General features: G+C 34.4%; 1 protein-coding gene across 2 annotated transcripts in view; it reads right to left on the bottom strand.

Annotated features, from left to right (window-relative positions):
• Positions 1–1,839: 1,839 nt before the first annotated feature.
• Positions 1,840–22,305, bottom strand: part of cyp27a2 (cytochrome P450 family 27 subfamily A member 2) — a 63,049-nt gene continuing 42,583 nt past the window's right edge. Inside the window, exons 5-10 of one of the 2 annotated variants that reach the window (XM_087256793.1) lie at positions 17,401–17,564; positions 11,918–12,084; positions 8,188–8,269; positions 7,895–8,101; positions 5,629–5,785; positions 1,840–2,348 (exon numbers count right to left, since the gene is read on the bottom strand). In XM_087256793.1, coding sequence (XP_087112919.1) covers positions 5,669–5,785; positions 7,895–8,101; positions 8,188–8,269; positions 11,918–12,084; positions 17,401–17,564 — 737 coding nt within the window. In that variant the 3' untranslated portion in view covers positions 1,840–2,348; positions 5,629–5,668. Of the gene's footprint in view, positions 2,349–5,439; positions 5,786–7,894; positions 8,102–8,187; positions 8,270–11,917; positions 12,085–17,400; positions 17,565–22,305 lie in introns of those variants that run through there. The other variant, XM_087256792.1, reaches the window with a different exon arrangement.

Below are 22,305 nucleotides of genomic sequence, written 5' to 3' on the forward strand. Positions count from 1 at the left end.
ATGAACAGATCAGAGATACTCTTGAGCAACAAAAAAACCACATGAAGTAAATAGAGAACTTGATGTCCTTGTAATAACAGGCACTTCACCCTCAAATAGTTCAGCAACTGAAATGGCTCCATGTGTACAGCGCTATTTGAGTTTATTTCTTCATTTTAATAATAGTAATTGTTTATAAACAGTCAGGTCAATAAATACTGGGACATCAACACAAACATATTTGGCTCTATACACCAACACAACGGTCCAAACAGTTGTTTTGGGCACGTCTAATGTTTAGCTATCTCTCTGAAGGGTTTGTTTTGTGTTTTTCAGCCTAATGATGGTTTGCTTGACTGATAGTGACAGCTCTTTGGATCTCATCTTGACTAAAAGATTCCAAATGCAAATAGCGCACTTAAAACGAACTCAGTACCTTTTACCTGCTCGTTGTAATTGAGATAATGAGGGAATAACACACACCTGGCCATGTAACAGCTTAGAAGCCAATTGTCCAATTACTTTTGGTCCCTTAACAAGTGGGAGGCAAATATATAAACTGTTGTAATTCCTACTGTGTTCACCTGATTTGGATGTAAATACCCTCAAATTAAAGCTGACAGTCTGAACACACACTGAGTATGTTTACATGGACACCAATAATCCAATTTTAAGACAATTAAGACAATACACTGATTAAGCATCTACCATGTAAACCGCAATTTGATGACTTAATTTAATCTGATTAAGTTCATAATCGATCTAAAATCGGATTAAGACATGTGGACTATGACACTTTTAGTCGCATTATTGAAGTGCACTACAGACAGTGTAGACTTTTTGTCTAGTGCAGAGATGCCCAAACTAGGGCCCGCGGGCTAAAGTTGACCCATTGTATCCTTTGATTTGAAGGGTTGGGGAAGAAATGGGATTATTTTTTGTATGTTTATACTATCACTTATCAATAGGAGACAAAGCAAAGGCAGGTTCAGCATGACTAATGGATTTGCCATTGAACTCCTTTGTTTTATAAATGGATTTTTAAAATGGTTTTATTGTAATAAGTTTGATAAAAAAAAAAACATAAATAAAAAAATAGAGAGCATTAGTAAATACTTTTGAAGTATTTTTTTTATTTATTTCAGAGTATTATGAAATAAATTAGGAATTTACAAATGGAAACTTGAATGTAATTCAGTTTGCTGTATTTACTTTTGGCCCACAGCTCTCAATCTTGGATTTTGGCCCTTCATAAGACAAAGTTTAGGCAACCCTGAGATTAAGTCTTATTTGTTTTATTTCAGCTAGAATAAAAGCAGTTTATAATTTTTAAAAAACCATTTGAAGGTCAAAATTATTAGCCACTGTAAGCCATATTTGTTTTTGATAGTCTACAGAACAAACCATCAATATACAATGATTTGCCTAATTACCCTAACCTGCCTAGTTAACCTAATTAACCCAGTTAAGCCTTTAAATGTCACTTTAAGCTGTATAGAAGTGTCTTGATAAATATCTAGTCAAATATTATTTACTGTCATCATGGCAAAGATGAAATAAATCAGTTATTAGAATTAAGTTATAAAAAATATTATGTTTAGAAATGTGTAGAAAAAATCTGCTCTCCTTTAAACAGAAATTGGGGGAAAAATAAACAGGGGGGCTAATAATTCAGACTTCAACTGTATTTTACTTGTGTTTAACAGGTTTGAAACCATGTGAATGTGCATAAATTGAGTACTTTTGTGAGAACAACCCCTTTAGCTGTTAATCACAGGTATCAACCCTATTGCAACCCTAATACAACTTTAAAACAACTAAATTTGCATTATTTCTAAAGGAAGGACAAAACAGACGTGCTTATATATGGTTTAGTGACAGATTTATTTACATAAACCAACATTTCTGCTCAGCTCAAACATGTAAATCAACATTTTCTGTTTGTTAATTACTGAATATAGAGTATCTTTCTAAAGAATGTCTTTTGATGCAGGTTTGGATGAATATCGTGACATTAATAGTCATTACATAGAAAAACAGTGAAGGTAGCATAATACAAAACATAATACAACATAATACGTGTCACTGATAAAACGTGATCATGATAGGCAAAGCAAAGAGTAGTGTGTAGTGTGAAGTGTGTTTTTACCTCAATGCCATCAGGACATGAACAGAAGATCATTGTTTCCTTCTGTCTCGGAACACACAGTGGCCTGCTGGACTTCTCACATTATTAATAAAGCATGTGCAAACAATGCAGACACATTAGCTGCAAAGAGAAATCTAACATTCACCTCAGCTGTTGTTTATTTATGTGGATCGCTGGCTTTCTTCTACCAAAGATGAGCTCACACAGCATTTCACAGAAACTGGTTTGTAGGTACAGGAGACGTGTTAAAATTAAAAGTGCTTAAAGCTGAATTATACTTGATTTAAGAGAACTCATTTTGATTACAGGATTAGTTCACTTCCAGAATGAAAATTTCCAGATCATTAACTCACCCCATATCATCCACACAATCGATTTATGTTTGGACAACAGGAAGGAATGATGGCAGTTTATTAGTTTATACAACTTTAAGTGGATTGAACATGAAACAATTAAGTTGTTCCAAAAAAATCCCAAGAACTGTGTTACAGCTCATTTACAATGAGTAGTTTGAATAAGCAGCAAGCATAGTTTTTTGAGCGAGAGACGGTCCTTTCCTCTGTCAAAAAGAAATGAAGTTTTTCTGTGTCAATGTTAATGCTGCTTTAAAAGGCTCTAAATAGTCCCATTTGGGCAATATGGCATACCTGCCAATGTAATGGAGGCCAACTAGTACGTGATGTGCAGGTAAACCTCACTCCTCTGACCTCTAAAGGTGCTCTAGTGACAGACACTACAGGCCATGGTCTTCAGCCTCCTTGGTAGAGCAACCAACTCCCATGCAGAAGGTCGCTAGCTTGATACCAGCTCGGAGCAGGTTGGGTGGCTTCCGACCGCCGGGGTTTTACCAACGTTCTAGTTTTTACCTGGAGCCTCCTAAATTTCAGACCCATCTTCTGCCACCCTCTCATTTTGCTATTTCTCCCAGAAAACTCTCGTAATTTCAACCCCCAACCCCCAACCCCCCGGTCTGTGAACCGCCAACATTGGTATAGGATCTGATTGCAGCAGTGGCCCAAAACATGCTTCATAGTATTTACTAACACCACAAGGGCAGGTGGAATATGGTTCTTACCTAATGAAACGACTGGTCATTTTCTTAAAAAAAAATGTAATGTACAAATTATTTTTAACCATAAAAGCTCATCTTACACAAGCTCTGGAATGCAAGCTTTTGTGCTTTGTGAATATGCATATTTAAAAAATAGTCTTTGTAAGATTTGATCAATCATTTCACTAGATAAGACCCTGATACAGTTGAAGTCAGAATTATTAGCCCCTTAAAGCTAATTATTTTTTGATAGTCTACAGAACAAACCATCGTTATACAATAACTTGCCTAACTACCCTAACCTGCCTAGTTAACCTAATTAACCCAGTTAAGCCTTTAAATGTCATTTTAAGCTTTATAGAAGTGTCTTGATAAATATCTAGTCAAATATTATTTACTGTCATCATGGCAAAGACAAAATAAATCAGTTATTAGAAATGAGTTATTAAAACTATTATGTTTAAAAATGTGCTGAATAAATCTTCTCTCCGTTAAACAGAAATTGAGAAAAAAATAAACAGGGGACCTAATAATTTAGGGGCGCTAATAATTCTGACTTCAACTGTCTAAAGTGATTTACAAGGGCGTAGATTCGCTCTTGATATTGTTGGGGACATACATCACTAGAGCGCATACATTGAACATCACAAATTCTGTTTCGCGCTTTGAAAAACATCATTAAAGTACTTAATTATATCAAATAAACACTTAATCTTACAAATAACAATCCATTCCATGCTGCAAAAGTCAGAGAAATTTAGAAAGGTGTGACACGCAATTTACTGGTTTATCCCGATTATTGTTTTTCATTGTCATGGAGGCCAAAATTAGAGTAGCGAACTTGACGGAGCACGTGTAGGTTAAGAATTGACGGAGTATTACTTTATTTTGAAGTCGATAAAATTAATGGTTGGGACATTTCAGTAATTGGTGGATATTGGTGGGGACACATCCCTTCCGACCATGCCAATTCTAAACCCTTGAAACTTTGAATGAAAGAACATTATTAAATCAGATAATTCTGAAAAAAGTCCAACAGAAATGAAATTTGTTTAGAGTTTGCTTCAGAAGTTCAAAACCGATCACCTAAAGACACTATTTGGAGCTGCTCATTTTGACACCTAAACACCACCTTTGAACTACCATTGGTCCATTATGTGATTATGTAATCAGTGGGTGTGGTCTAGAACTCTGCCTTGTTCACTCATGCTGCTTGTTCAAGCTACTTATTTAAAATGAACTGAAACAACACAGCTCATTCATTCATTCATTTTCGGCTTAGTCCCGTTATTAATTTGGGGTCGCCACGACGAAATGAACCGCCAACTTATCCAGCATATGTTTTACACAGGATGCCCTTCCTGCTGCAACCAATCTTTGGGAAACATCCATATACACTCATACACTATGGACAATATCCAATTCACCTCTACCACATGTCTTTGGACTATGGGGTAAACCGGAGATCATGCAAACTCCACACAGAAATGCCAACTGACCCAGCCGAGGCTCGAACCAGCGACCTACTTGCTGTGGGGTGACAGCACTACCTACTGCACCACCTACAACACAACTCCTCATAGATATTTACATTAGATGTCAGCTACGCTACTGTTGTTTATTGGAAGGAATGCATCAATAGAGCCGCCATTTTAGTACAGGGTAGCGCTCCTTTGAAATAAATGCGGGACCAAGGTGCAGTGGAGGACTGGCCAGAGATATATACACATATATACATACAGTATATCTATGACCGGCAGATTTCCCGGTGGTCAGAATGCATATATATATATATATATATATATATATATATATATATATATATATATATATATATATATATATATATATATATATATATATTTATATATTTATTTATTATATAATTATTATAATTATATATGTATGATTCCCTCCCCTACAGAACAATCACAACTAAATGAATAAATCCTTTTCAAATGGAGCTGTTCAACCTATCTGGTGAACATTCATTCATATCACAATATATATTTAGCAGAAAAGCAAAATATTGGACTGTCATACATTTACAATCTCATGCAGCACTAACACTGAGCGCCACAGAAGTCCACTATATGAAGAAAAATCCTGTAACGTTTTCACATCAACCTGATTTCAAGTAGAACATGTTCCTGGATTAACATCTGTGTGGATCCTGAAACAATCTCAATCAGCCAATCAGAACTAGTCGATACGTTTACTGTTAGTCTTACGGTTAGGTTTATGCACTTCTACATGATTGTTTTCTAACTATTACTCCCCTCTGATTTTGTGAATAATTTACAGTTATGATTAGGTTTATGGGTAGGGAATAGGTATAGATTACATTTTTCAACAAAACTTGTTCCAGGATCAACAGAGATGTTAATCCAGGGTCGCATCGTACTTGGCAAAATCATGTGCAATGTTTTCATTCTGGGAGTGAACTAACCCTTCAACCCTTTAACGTGTACAGTGGAGCTTTGCTGGTGTCAGGCGCGAGGGATAAACTGCAGGTCGATGGGTTGGGAAGGAATGAGCAGTGTTCTGGTTTTGGGCTGGATGGATGGAGATCCGGCCTTCGTTCTGACCTCATATTGTTGCATCAGCTGGTGGTGAAAGAAAGTGATAACAACAGTCAGGTTACTGAGGTTTAAGCAAGCAACTGCAAACCAAAATATCAAGTGGAAATTCTGAACACACTTTATCAACACCTGTCTTAACACGTTTAACCTGTTTCTAATCGTATTTATTCTTTGTTGTTTTAATTTCTTTGTACTTGTTTCTTTTATTCTTGTTAATGTAAAGCACTTTGAATTACCATTGTGCACTGTAAAAAATATCTGTTTCCATGTTTTTCATTTATTTACAGTAGTGAATTGCATTATGGGATGTTGATCTCTGCTCTATTGACGTTTGATGTTAAAAATTCAACAGTTTACCAAATTGACTTTTATTGACATTTTAGTAGTTTGAAAAATGTAATGTATAAAAAAATTTAATTCATAGACAAAAAAATCTGTAAAATAATAGAAAATGTACTGGCAGCTTATTAAAAGGTTTTTGTATCATAATACACAACACAAATGCAGACAATATATCACTTTAGAACAGGGGTACCCAAACCTGGTCCTGGAGGGCCAGTGTCCTGAATATTTTAGTTCCAACCCCAATTAAACACACCTGTTACAGCAAATTTAGCTCTTTCTAGGTATACAAAAAATTCCAAGCAGGTGTGTTGAAGGGAGTTGGAGCTAAACTATGCAGGATACCGGCCCTCCAGGATCGAGTTTGGACACACTTTAGACTATCAAAAATGTTAATAAGTTCACATTTCCCAACATTTTAAGGCTAAAAAGTTGTCAGAAGAAAGATCAAGGTCTCATTATGTGATTCAAAAGCATAAATGAACAGGGATTAATAAAAAAATGAAAACGTGAATCACAAAATACGGTATAAAATGTGCTATATAAATGATTAAATGATTCAAATTAGTTTGAGAGACAAATCTAGTCTAAATGATCAATTTCTTAATCCTAAACGATCACATTTTTAAGTAGATTGATGGCAAAGAAATCAATAGTATTTGTTTTTCTACCATAGAATTCAATGGTTACAGGTTTCCAACATTTGCAAAATATCTTCTTTTGTGTTCAACTAAGGCTGGGCGATAAAATCAATATCAGTATTTATTGACCAAACACCATTGTCAGTATCCAAAATAAAAAAACGTTCGGTATGTAGTTTTGGTATCAAGTGATATAGTTTTATTAAAAGGTGGCTGCTGAGCGTGCGCCTTGGAAGCAATGCCACTAAGCTTAGGGTGTAAGTTTGTCATTTACAACATAACGCGCGCACATTTTCCAGGTACACTTAGTTGAAAAATATCAGATCTTTTCCGAATGCCCCGAGAGCTAAAAATAACCAATCTGCTTAACACTTTGTATGAAATATACACATTTCAGGCGAACTAATTACCTCAGACGAACACAAAGCATGCGTTTGCGCTAGTCACTTTAGGTCAGAATAACAACACATGTGAAAATGAGAGCCATGTAGCAGCAGTGAGGAGATAGTAAATAAAAAATGATGTTCAGAGTGGCTTTTTGGTTTCTTTTCTTGTGTATCCCAGCCACTAGCACCCGATCTAAAAGATTTTTTAGCATAGGGGTAATGCACTCCTTCAACTTCACAATTTGTAATGTTACAGTATGTATTAGAATAATGATGGTCAGTACCTTTACTTGAAAGTTCAGATGTGATTATCATAATTTGTTTTGTTTACAGAGTTTAAGGTTTACTGTATCATTATTATTGACACCTTACATACAGTAAGTTGATCTACCTTTACCATTGCACACACTTTGTAACATTTTAATTATCAAGTTTAAGAGTCTCTTTAACACTTATGTTTATTTATTATGAAAATATGAGATGTTTTGTTATTTTTGTTTATTAATATTGATTAATTAAAATAAAGGGTTTTAAAAAAATTTATATGCTATATTTTATATGTAAAAAAATCCTAATATTCCTAAAGGTATTGTCAAAAATGTTTAATAGTTAAAATGATATGAAACATGATATGCAAACTATCCCTTTAATATTGACTAATCAATATTGTTAACCAAGCCCCATAAAAACAAGTCAGACTGACATTGAGCTGAATATTGTGATATCTGGTTGCGAAACTGCGCATGATACAGTGTCATACTCACTCTACTCAGGGCAAAGTACATCTCTAGCTCTGCCACCCTCTTCCCAACACAGGCCCGGACACCAACCCCAAACGGGACAGAGCTGTAGGGGTGATGCTGAGAGCGAGAAGGGCTGTCTCGAATCCAGCGCTCAGGAACAAAGCGCTCCGCATCTGGGAAATTGTTCTCGTCATGACTGACGGCGTAATGACAGAGATGGAACTGTGTCTGTGAAAAGACAGAAATGTTGAATTAAATATGGAGATATTTAATGACAAATCGAATGTTTGGAGGTGTGCGTGTATGTTTGGTACCTTCTTAGGGAACCAATAATTATCCACAACTATGTCTGAATCCACAGTCAGGCGACCATTGCCAGGAACAACAGGATACATCCTGTCATGGTGTAAGAAATGATTACTTATCTTGAATTAGTATTTCTGAAGTATTAAATATTGAAATGCGTCATACACTGACAAAATTACTTCAGTTTGTTCAATCTACTAATTTAAAATGAGTTAAACCAACAAAATTCTTAAGGTTTTTTGGGACAACTTACTTGTTTTATGTTCAATCCACTTAAATATGCAATAAAAAACAAAAAACAATGAAGTTAACTTGAAGTTAATTGATTTGTGTTGGGAAAACATGAAGGATATTTGTGGAACCCAGCATTTTTACAGTGTATATGTCTCTTACCAAGGCCCACATATTTTATTAGCCCCTCATTTAGTCATTGATATTTAATTTCACTAAAAGTATTGAATAATAAGCAAATGTTTAGATGATTTATGTTCAACACAGATTGTAAAGTAGATATATTCCATGAGAGACTTTGTTTACAAAACCAGTGGTTCTAATTGGATTGACATTGTAAACCTGAATTGTAGATACTATACTTTCAAATTAACTCCAGATAAATCTAGTTGTTTTACAAGTTTCTTTGCAGAAATGGCAAAAGATTAATCAGATGCTGTCTGGCGCTGCTCTTAACATGGTGGATAATTAGATTTTTTATGCCAAATTACAAAGAATACCTGTTGCAGTAACATTCTTAAAGGCAATCTTTTTATATTTGGAAACTGAACAAGCAAAACAAACTGAACTTGAGCTCACAGAAAAAGGCGGGTATGTATTGGGTGGTTAAAAGGAACCAAGTCGAAATCTAATTCAACATTTTATATAAGTTTAATCACTTTTTCATGTAGCAACATATCTTGTCAAGAGGCATGTGCATACGTTATAACAAAATCCATTACCAAAACTGTCTTGAGCTATGGGGAAAAGCTACATATACTAAATTTAGTTTGATAACTTTAAAACAGAGATGCCCAAACTACGGCCAAAGTTGACCCATTTGATTTTCTGAAAAGAATGATGAGGGGGAATGATAGGAATGGTTTAGAGATGGCCATTTCAAATTTGATGGAATCTTTTATGTTTGTTTTATTGTTGAGCTACAGAAAAGCTAACTGAAATGAAATTTTAATTTAAATGCTGTAAATTAGTTTAAAGTGTACGTACTGTACGTAGACTTTGGTGAGCAAATCAAGGCAAAGGCAGATTCTGCTTGACTAGTGCATTCAGCATTGAACTCCAGTGTCTTATAAATGTGATTATGTTCTTATTGCAATACGATTCAAAGTGATGTTTTCTATTAATTTTTTAAATGTTATTAAATAAAGTAGGAAATGACCCATGGTAATGCTAATGTAAAATAGTTTGATTTGTTTATCTTTGGCTCATGGCTCTCAATGATATTTGGTTTTTGGCTCTTCATACAAGAGTTTAGGCACCCCTGCTTTAAAAGAAATATGATTTTATGAAAAAAACGAATCAAATGTAAGACAAGATTTGAAGACAACTTTAAGTTTCCTTATTTTACTTTTAGTCTAAGTGAATCAACTTCAGTAATTTGGTGAAGGAATCCGATCCTTTATCTTATACTGTCAAGGTTTTGATTGTAAGTAAATGTGTGTCATCATAGTAAAACACATGAAGGCCAAGTAATTGCAAAAGATGTCCAAGAACCGACAAATAAATATTAAAAGTAAAGGGGCCTTAAACCGAGCCTGAGTGACACCAGTACCTACACACCCAGGTTCCTTTTACACTTGTGCTTATTTATTTTAAAATGCACAAGTTTTGTTATTCATCTTCAATCTACAAATAAATAGTTTTTAAAAGGCTGAATGTAATGTTTGTGTTACATTTCAGTGTAGATGGAATTATGGTTAGAACTATATACCGATTTCACCATGCTTTAATTTGTCTCGGTTAACTAATCGTAAAGGCTTCTCAACACAGCGTTTTTGCACGGGACAAAACTGCTGCAACTAAACAAAGTTGCGACAACAGTGCCTTAGTTTCAAGTTTCAAGCTTGTACATAGAGACTAATACGCATGCACACTGGAATAACTATGGCTGAGGCTATTAACTGAGGCCTCTGTCACACTGCTCTTAAGGGCTGTTCACATATTTTTTTTTTTACTTTTGCACACACAAGTTTGTTATTTCCAATAGAGGTGCGTGGCTTGCACACATATATTGTAAGTGATGCGACACGCTCTCCTGTCGTACTTACAGTAGTTCAAACCTTTTCAGAATGCTGCTAGCACACTGCGAGTCATATGACAAGAACTGACCGATCAGCTTCAGACTTTGTATGGAATATACACATTTCTACTCTGGTCCAAAAAGAAAAATACAAAACGAAAATACCAAACTATTTTGTAATATAGCCTTTAACTACATTTGTTCTCCAATACTTAGCTGATATGTAGCTTGGCACATGTTTACATAATATTTTTTTATTTATTCATATAGAACTTTTTTCACTTACTTTTAAATTCAAAGAGAGAAATGGACTATTGTTTTTCTTTTTTTAATATTCATTTGTGCAGTATTATTTGGTTACTGTGGGCGTAAGGAGCTTTATAAGGTCAAGGAGCTTTCATGTGATTTTCTAAGCTAGTAGTGTTTGAAATTAATAATTGGATAATAATAACCATGAAACTGTGATTATTCCTCAGGCTATAATCGAACAACCAAAACTAATCACTTCATCCCTAGATGGACTTTTTAAAATAGTGACATGGCTATCCAAAAACACTGTCTGACTAGTCTTCTGGATTATTGCGTTTTGTTCCCTGATTCCTCAAGCCCTTCTCATATGACAATTATGTCACCAGTAGATGGCAGGTATGGATGCCGACAACATATGCAATTGCCAAGTGAGCGTAAATGAAAAATATCATACAGTTTGGACTATTATTTTATCTAAAAAAGCCATTAAAAACGCTATTCTGGACCTTTTTAAGACAAAAAGTCTAGTGTAAAAGGCACCTCAATCATTACAACTCCCAATGAGACAAACAGCGAAGTCAACAAAATTTAAACCAGTTTAAAGCAGATCTTATCACATCAAAAACTCAATCAAGGTGATAAAGACAATTAGAACAGAGAAAGATAAGAATAAAAACTGCAGCAGAATCAGATGCCATCAGCAGATTAGTTGCAATCTCTGTCTCAATACTGTAATTTTTACTAAATCCCATCTGAAGTGGTTTAAACAATTCAATATTAATTTTAGGACCATTGCAAAAATGAGAGGCCATGAGATTGTAGATCATAAAATGTTGATCAGATCATCCAAAGCAGCATTTTCCTTATTGGCACAAGAGTTACTGCAACATTCTTTCATTTATGATGCCGAGAGCAACAGGCCATGAATCATTAAAGTAATAATCAGCCTGTGCACATTCCAGCTCATTTTGCCAGCAGGAGACACCAATGATTACCGTAGTAGCCTTATTTGTATACCTGTACTGCCAGGTTATTGCTTTGAATGCAAACCAGGGTGGTGGGTTATGTCCGTAAACTTATTTTCAGGATTTTGGTGTACTTATGAACTTAGAAGAGATTTCTGATGTGAGCTGTGCTGTTTAAATAAGCCCTGATCAAAGGTTATATGGCAGGCCACTCCTGCATGAGTCAACTCTTATGGTTAAGTTTGTGGATGAGCTAGAATGGATTTCTCATACCTGAGGATTTCTTTTATGACCGCCTTCATGTAGGGCATCTTGGTCAGGTCGTCTGTATTTGGCACCTTTTTATTCGGACACACAGAAACGATCTCATTGTGGAGGCGTTTCTGTATCTCTGGGTTACGAGCGAGGTGGTACAAAGTCCAAGAGAGAGTGTTAGATGTCTGTCAAGGATAAAAAAATAAATTAAAAAAAAAGAGGAAACAATTAACAAATGGACCAAAGATCTAAGCAAAAACACATTTATAGATATCATATGATGTTATTATATACACAACCAGAATTGTTAAAGGGATAGTTCCCCAAAAATTACAATTTACTCATTTACTCACCCACAAGGGGTTTTATCTCTTTATGAGTTTGTTTTTCAGTTCAAATGGTTAGAAACCGGTAACCATTGACTTAGGAAAGGACTTAGTAGGAAAAACAAATACTCTTGAAGTAAATGGTTTAAGCTTTCCAACATTTTTCAAAATAAATCTTGTGGGTTCAACAGAAAAAAAGAAACTCAAAAAAGTTTGTGACTAGTCAATGCTGAGTAAATGACAGAATTTTTAGTTTTAAGTGAACTATCCTTTTAAGGTAAAAATGCCCAGATGCTGAAGGACAAAAGTACAGTTGTTTCTCCAAATCATCAGCTATGTGTCGCTCAAACAGGTGAAGACTCAGCAAAAATGGCATTGGCTGCTTAACAGACTATTGACCTCGTCTTATGAAGAACACAATTTAGCTGATCGCTCAGGACATCTGATAAATGGTAGCCTTGACACACTTTTACACTGAGATTAGGATTGCAGTATTGCATGTCAGAGGCTATTAGAACATCAGTCAAAGATTTGTTCGGGTTGTAAACCATTATTGGAACATGTTCAGAGGTAATTCTATGAAGCAGAGTTGGGGTTATCCCTGAAGGACATCAATGTACTATAAAAGGGATCATAAAAGTGAAGGTCGTGATTGAAAATGACTCTTAATTTGATTATGTTTGTAATTGGATTCATTCAGTAGCTGTGATATTTTTAGGGCTAATCGTCACCTTAGAATTATAAGGTCTGACATTTGTCAAAATTGTTATTCACATATTCCTATTAAATGACAACTTATTTACATATTGTGATGTTTTTTTATGGGCTGTTTATTTAAAAGACAAAAAAGGCTTTATCTTTATTAAACTCTAGCTTGGCTCTTTAAGGTTCTTTCTGTGAGCCAATCAGCATTTGGAATGCATGCACAAGGACCAATCAGGATAAGCTTTCTTTGTCATTCTGCCAGATTGCTCCTTTGACAGAGATGGACCAGAAAGAAACACAATATCACATTGTTATGTACACAGTTAATAAGTGAAGTTTATTTACAAGCTAATTTTGAGAGGATCACATGCTTATGATTGCTTGCAGCTGGTCCCGCATTATTCAATTTGTGATTTACTAATCAGACGACTCCTAAGCCACTATAAATATCATAAGTTCCATATTACAGGCATCTTCATTTTAAAGAATCCCCACTTACACCCCTACTCCTCCTGCTTTGCTAGATGGATGGCACGGTGGCCCAGAGGTTAGCACTGTTGCCTCAAAGCAAGAATGTCACTGGTTCTAGTCCTTGCCAAGCCAGCCGACACTTCTGTGTGGAGTTTACACATTCTCCCTGTGTTCACGTGGGTTTCCCCTGGGTTCCCCGGTTTCCTCGCACCATCCGAAAACATGCAACTTAACTTAATTGACTAATCCAAATTGGCACCATAGACATGCTCCTAGTAAGTAGTTATCTCTTAAGAGCAATCACTATCTGTTCATTAGTAACTACAGCAGGGGAGTTCTCGAGATCTACCTGAGCTCAAACTCCCTCTCACCTTAGAAACAGGAGGGAGCAACAGGCTCGAGGATCTTATGAGCTCAGGGCTCTCTCCTGGCAAAGCATGCCAAACAAGCTTTATAATCAAATAGTAAGTGTGAACTCTTGAAACGCTTATTTAAAAAAAAAAATAAAAGTATATATATATATATATATATATATATATATATATATATATATATATATATACATACATATATATACATATATATATATATATATATATATATATATATATATATATATATATATATATATATATATATATATATATATATATATATATATATTAAATGTGAAATATTTTTATTTGTGTATATACAGTCAGTAAAACATTTTTCAGTATCAATTAAACTCATGTGCTCATTGTCTGTTTTCTTTTAGTCTTTGATATAAAGCCTTAAAGGGCAAATACTTAATTTAATTCTTATTTAAAAAACTTATAGTTCAATATATAAAATCTACACTAGATAAAATATTTAGCACAGCCTTGAATGCTTAACTTGAACAAGAAAAAATATTCATCCAAAACATAAAAATAAATGTTATAGAAAGCTAAAATTTTACTTTCTCGAGCATCAACATATTGAGCATCAACACCAATTTGTATATTTTGTGATTGTATTTCTTGATAAGTATTGCTTCAATGAATGATCTGCCAGATAGAACCTTATAATTACATGTGGAAAATGACTTTTCTGAATGAGAAGGTTTAATCTGCGTTTGCCCTGTTTGTTTTACCCCAAATTGCAAATTTGAGAGTTTTGATAATTTACATTTAGGGTTTCTGTCATGTTAATGTATGAAAGAGAATTGTTACACACATATTGTTTGCTGTATGGGATGCAAAAACTTTGAAGCTCAATATCTCAAAACCATTTAAAACGCAGATAAAATTTCAAGGTGACGTAATGTTGTTGATGATGGCCAGATTTGTTATATGTTGCATAAATGCAAACACTTTTTTGTTGTCCAAATTACTTTCAGTATTGACAAAAGTCACAGTTAAAATTCAAAAATGAAAATGTGTAGACAGTTACTTTTGCGACTGACCTTATTGCATTTTAGACACAATTTATAGAGGAGGAGTGTTTTAATTAACCGTGCAATGTGATTTTTAAAGCTTTGCATGAACTAGTATTTGTGGCATTATTTGAAGCCTCTAAAAAAGCATGTAACCTATTCTCTGCTTGATATGCTGTGATAGTCGCTATAGGAGGAAGACCAAAGATCACATGGCAGAATTTTTCTCCACTTGTTTTGATTACCAAGATCTCAATTATACCAATTACTAGGTCAAATTAAATTATTATTTGATTTACAATTTTTTTAGCCTCATTTTTAGTAGATTCTGCTGGTCATTATAGAAATTGGGCAGCATGGTGGTGCATTGGGCAGCGCTCTCTCCTCACAGCAAGAAAGTCGCTGTTTGGAGCCTCGGCTGGGTCAGTTAGCATTTCTGTGTTCGTGTGGGTTTCCTCCGGGTGCTCTGGTTTCCACCACAAGTTCAAAGACATGTGCTATAGGTGAATTGGGTAAGCTAACTTGTCCGGTGTATGTGTGTGAATGAGTGTTAATGGGTGTTTCCCAGTGATGGGTTGCACCTGGTGGTTCATTCCGCTGTGGTGGCCCCAGAATAATGAAGGGAATAAGCCGAAAAGAAAATGAATGAATGAATGTTTGTGCTGAACCTCTTTCTGAGGCTAAAACTGAACATTCAAATACTCATACAGTTGCCATAGCTACACCTACACAGGACTCTAACCGACCAGTTGTGACGTCTATCAGAACACTTGTGAAAATGCCACAACGTTGCCCAGACTGAGACAATTTCTGTTTACAGGAGCAGATGCGTGAGTTTCAGATACTAGGTGTTAATTACAAAAAAAAGGAGCAAATGAATAGTAACATCACACTATGTTGGATTTGTATTTCTTTTTTCTGCTGGGAAAAAGAACGAAATGTTCTTTTTAAAAGAGGTAAGATGCATCTGATAAAACTGATAAAATGTTTAATTGTGTTGGCAATCAAACTGTACTGGATCGGCATGTGCTCTACCTCAATATTTATGTGGGAAGCTCAAGAGATGGCAAGTGCTAGTTACACATATACTGTATGTGCAGTTATAACAATCCTACAACTTGGATGGCCCGAGGGTCAGTCAAAATAACAACTAAATTCTTCTTTAGTTCTTCTAAAGGGAAAATCAGTCAAAGCCTACCTCTTCTCTTTTGCTAACTTATAAAAATGACTTTTGTTGAACTATATACTGTCTTTTCCTCTTAATGTTTTTTGTTGTTGCCATATCTGGGAAGTTCTTTGGTCAACATTCATATTGTTACAAATAAAGTAGGCCCTGACTTTAGTTTAGCCGCAGAATGAAAATCTGAATTTATCTAAGCATAGCTGAATAATTAGAGTATAATATAGTAATAATATTTATTTTTTTAATTATTAGGAAATAAATTAGGAAATTACTCATGGAAACTTTGAAGTTCTTGCCTTCATAAGAAAGGTTTGGCCACTCCTGTTCTAGGGTTTACATTTTTGTGTTTATAAATGAGGCTATAAATCTGGAGAATTCTTGCATTTACTTAGACAATATAAGTAATATATACAGTTAAAGTCAGAATTATTAGCCCCCTTTTGAATTTTTGTTGCTTTTTTTAATATTTCCCATATTATATTTAACAGAGCAAGGAAATTTTCACAGCATGTCTAATAATGTTTTTTCTTCTGGAGAAAGTCTTATTTGTTTTATTTCGGCTAAAATAAAAGCAGTTATTAATTTTTTAAACACCATTTTAAGGACAAAATTATTAGCCCTTTTAAGCTAACTTTTTTTTGATAGTCTACAGAACAAACCATCGTTATACAATAACTTGCCTAATTACCCTAACCTGCCTAGTTAACCTAATTAACCCAGTTAAGCCTTTAAATGTCACTTTAAGCTGTATAGAAGTGTCTTGAAAAATATCTAGTAAAATATTATTTACTGTCATCATGGCAAAGATAAAACAAATCAGTTATTAGAAATAAGTTATTAAAACTATAATGTTTAAAAATGTGTTGAAGAAATCTACTCTCTGTTGAACAGAAATAGGGGAAAAAATAAACAGGGGTTCTAATAATTCAGGGGGGCTAATAATTCTGACTTCAACTGTAAATATAAGAGCACAATTAACATTGAATCAATGTACTCTAAGGCACCTTAAAGTCTGAAAATATTCTATTCACTTATTATATTATTATATATATTATAAATATTATATTATTCTAAAATATAATTATATTTTGTTGAATTATATTATTTCTGTATTAAGTACTCATTCAAATCAAAAATAGCGTACTACTGTTCATAAGGGAATAGCACTTAGGAACCAATAATAAAAAGGTGGTATGATTAATATATAATGTGATTCATGTTTGAACCTGTGTGTTTGTTTCTTGTTGCTCTCTTTCAAGTTGTCACTTGCTTTCCTAGGGTGCACAGAAAAGAAACACCCACTTATGAGAAAACTCTACATGTGGTTTCAGTGCTGAGTAAATAATGAGTCTGACTGACAGCAGATCACATAGTTTGATCTATTCTGACTGGTTCCAGAAGTAAACAAACAGATTTTTACCGTGTCCACTCCTCCCAGGAGGAGCTCAGTGAGGCTGATGTAGACCTCTCCTAAGCTGAGTTTATTGCTGGATAACAGGTAGGTGAGATACATGCCCTCCACCTCTTCTCCACGTGCCACCTGATCCCGTATCTCGTTCACCTTCTTGTCAATCAGATGTCGGGCTGGACAAAAGCACAACAGGAACAAACAGAAGGGCCATCGGTTAGGCTGCTTTTTCACAAATTGATTTATATAATAATGTCAACCAGTGCTATTTTACTATCTTTGGTAAAGATCACATCCAAAGCTGTTGATTTAACATAAATTTGAAGACATTATTTGTTTGTTTCCGTGTCATGTGTTCAAGAAAACAAAATCACCACTTTAACTACACTGCAAACCCGAGGTGTTCAACCCTGTTCCTGGGGATCGACCTTCCTGCAGATTTCAGTTACAACCCATGTCAAACAAACCTGCCTGTAATTATCAAGTGCTGATCAGGTCCTAATTAATTGGTTCAGGTGCGTTGGGTTGGAGCTAAACTTTGCAGGAAGGTAGATCTTCAGCATCAGGGTTGAGCAGCCCTGCTGTCAACACTATAGATCCACTATAGCTCTTTTTTCCCGAATTAATAAATGACTTTAATGACATAATTTATTCCAATAACATGAATGACAGCCTAGCTCAGGCATTCCAAAACAACTAAAGCAAGACTGATCCACTGGGTAGTCTAGTTATCCAGTCACATGATCTGTTGTAGTAATGAGATATTTAATGTGATGATTATATATAATATACTAACACGCACGCACGCACGCACGCACGCACGCACACACACACACACATTTTTGTTTTTGTAAAAAATTGGGTACATTACGTAGGTTTCCATTCATTTTATACTGTCCAAATCGTATATTATATTGCCCTCACCCAACCATCACAGGAGTCAGTGTCCAGCTTTACTCTCTGATTAAACTCATCTTGTGTGATTTATAAGCATTTTGAAAAATGAGGACGTCATCAATGTCCTCACATTTCACCTCCTTTTTGTGATACCTGTGTCATACATGTCATTATACAGATTTGTGTCCTGATATGTCACACACACACACACACACACACACACACACACACACACACACACATACAGGCATACATGGTTTATGAGGTCAATGTGACTTTTTGGTGGTTTACGGGGACATACCTTTGCCAACATCCTACGAACATAAAACTTGTGCCAAAAATTTTTATTTGAGCTACAAAAGGCAAACAACGCTTAAAAACAGCAATTTTAGTTTCACAACACACTCAAATGAACTATGTGACATTTCACAGGCTTATGGGGCCAGACAAAATCATGGTTTACAAGGTCTGTTTACATGTTACACACAAACCTAGCCCCTTCATGGTTTAAGAGGACTGATTAACACATTTTACATATCATACTATTCTGCTATTGCAGTAAGGGTGACAACAGAACAGACTCTGGCTTTCCTCAGCTAGACCCCTGCTAAACCCATCTCAGTTGCTAAGGTTCTGCCTGTCACTTCTTAAATGACAAAATCCTATTTTGCTTATAATACACTTTTGATATAACAAATCTGTAGGCTTATTGTGTTGTATCAGTTAAACAATCTGTTTAATGTACTGTTGAACAATGAGTGTGTATGGGTGTTTTCCAGTGATGGGTTGCAGCTGGAAGAACAACCGCAACGTAAAACATATTCTGGATAAGTTGGCGGTTCATTTCACTGTGGAAACCCCTGATAAATAAAGGGGTTAAGCCGAAAAGAAAATTAATGAATGAATGATTACAGCTTATAAACAAACTAATGGTATTTTAAAATTTAATTAAGTCGTTCAACAGATTATTCTTTTTCAAATTTAAATATTTATACTAGAACACAACATGGTAGTGAACTAGAATACTGTCAAATACAAAACATTGCCACTCAATGACAGGAATAAAAAAAAAACTTTTTATTTTTATTTTTGAAGTCCAGGAAAACAGCAGGGGAATTAAACATGTATATACATTTTATTATGAAATGCATAAACTATTATCACTCTGACAAGAACAAAAATTAGATGGATGAAAACAGATAAAAAAATAGATAAAAAGAAAAAAAGATAAAACTAGACATAAAAGTTTGATTCCACATATTGAATGATACATACAGAATTATATGAACACAAAACAGATTAAAAACTAAATTTCGTAATGTGACAGTAATATAATGTGTTATAATGTGACTAATTATTATCATACACATTTTCACTTTTTTTGTCACAGTGACAATATTTGACCATTTTCAAACATGTAAATAAAAAACAAAAAACATGTCTTTTTGCTACTCAACACTGTTGTAAATGTTCAGTCTGAGGGACTGCATTTGTGGGTTATGTATTTTTGTGTGATGGGTATTGCCCAGGCTCATGAAGCAGACGTGGACCTGGACTGTGGAGCAGTACCAGACTGTGGAGTAGTGGCAGACATGGGTTGAGAAGCAGAGGCAAACTGTAGAGCAATGTAGAGACTGCCCTAGAGTGATGATGGACTGTGAAGCAATGGCATGGAACAGAAGTGGGCCTGGGCCATGTTTTTTTTTTTTTTAATTTACATGTTTGAAAATGGTTAAATATTGTCACTCTGTGACAAGGAAAAAGAAAAAAAGAAAATGTGTATAATAATAATCAGTCTTTTGAACTCATTACAGCCTTCACGTCTGCTTTTGTCCATGGTCTTCTCATGTAGGTTGTTCTGCCAGTGCTAGAGCCTGAAAGCAAACAAGATGATTAACTGTTAGCATCACTGACTTTTAATAGATCATATCAACTGTTCATCAATATCGTTTAAAAGTCTCTTTCTTGGAAAAAAGGTTAATCCTTAGGTGTGCACTTACACCATAGTTATGCATCACACAACTACATGATTTAACAGCAACATATGCGAGTATAACTTTCAGTAGCTGCTTTGAATCATTGTGGACTACTGAAAGTGATATGACCTTTCCATGTAAAGACTATTCTTAATTTTAAAAAAAGGCAAGCAATGTTTTCATAATATTCCCTATTATATTTTTCCACTGGAGAAAGTCTTCCGGTTTTTAGTTTAGCTGAATAATAAAAAGGTAAAAACTGCAAAGGTCAATATTATGAGCACAAAAAATAAAATAAAAATATATAAAATTATAAAAATTAAGATTTATTTTTTGATTTTTTGTCAGCCAGATATCGCAAAACCCTATTTAAAAATGGCCAGATACAAAAGAGAAGTGATAAATGGAAGATATTGACGAGAAATGTGGCATAGGAAAAAGCATTTCTGCATTTGCGCTACAAGCACTCCGATAGAAAGTCTGAACGTGTATTGAATGCTGCTGGAAACATTGCAACTCCAACTAGGTCTGCTTAATCCAGACAATGTGTCAGCATGTTAGCTTTACTGTCAAATAATTTAAAATATGAATCAAAAACGGTGGAGAGTTAGTAGCCTACGCTGTTTTTTCCTCAACATCTCACTTATATTGTTATCAATAGGCTAATATTTTTTGTTCTTCTTCTTCTTTTTATTATTATTATTATTATTAGTTACTATTTATATTATCACTGATACTGAAAAGTGTTATTTAGGCTATTTGTGAAGTTCTTAAAAATGTAACATTTAATTATTATACAGGAGGGGGGAACCAGTGAATATTGTCCTCACCACTTAAAAAAATGTGTAAATAATAACAAAAAAAAAAACTAAAAATAAAGGATAAAAGGAAAAGCATGCTCTTGATCATTTTTTATAATCTGATTTGTACATGCTGCTGTGTGTGTGCACTTAGCCTAGACGAGCAGAGCACACACATCTAAAGTTATCTTACTGTGAGCGTTTTAATGGTCAAATAGGTGTCAAAATGCTGTGTTCAGTGATCATTTATTAGATGCTTAAAGCACAGTTTGTTTCATATTTTTATTCTATTGTACATATTTCCCTTTGCTCATTTACAGGGAGGAAAATAACTGCATATATACAATTGAAATCCGAATTATTAGCCCTCCTGAATTATTAGCAACCATTTTCCACCAATTTCTGTTTAATGGAAAGAAGATTTTTTTCAACCCATTTCTAAACATAATAGTTTTAATAACTAATTTTTTATAACTGATTTCATTCATCATTGTTATGATGACAGCCATATTTTACTAGATATTTTTCAAAATACAAGCATTCAGATTAAAGTACGATTCAAAGGCTTAATTAGGATAATTGGGCAAGTCATTAATATTGACCTTAAAATAGGTTTCAAAATATTTAAACTTGCTTTTATTCTAGCCAAAATAAAACAAAGACTTCCTCCAGAAGAAAAAAAATGTTATAAAAAATACTGTTAAAAAATCCTGAATTTGTTAAACATCATTTTGGAAATATTTATTAAAAAATATATTTTTTTAAATTCACAGGAGCGCTAATAATTTTGACTTCAGCTGAAAAATAGTTTTGAATAATCATGTTTGCAATTATGACAAAAATAATCGTGATTATGATTTTTCCCATAATAGAGCAGCACTAACTGTATGTGTAATGTAGCCTACAGTAGATTATGTGATGTGATCAATTAAAAAATACTTAGTAATAAACATGCTTTTACACTATACTGTATGCTTTAGAAAAGATACAATAGATGGTGAGAAGTATAGCCCCAGGCTGCAAAAATTAAACAAATATAAGAATGAAGTTGTTTAGCCTTTATAGCGCCCTATTAAATTGTGTTGGGGTAAAAAGAATGTTTACATTTCTTTGACTATCATGGCGATGTTATTACCTCAAATCTTAAACGTGCGCACATTGCAAGAAATGAAAATCGCGTCACAGCACACACTACAAAATATTAAGGTTATCGAGTCAATGAAACACATTACCTGATTGCAGTA

Source organism: Danio rerio, chromosome 6, assembly GCF_052040795.2.
Source record: "Danio rerio strain M-AB ecotype USA chromosome 6, GRCz13ab, whole genome shotgun sequence".
Classification (NCBI taxonomy): domain Eukaryota; kingdom Metazoa; phylum Chordata; class Actinopteri; order Cypriniformes; family Danionidae; genus Danio; species Danio rerio.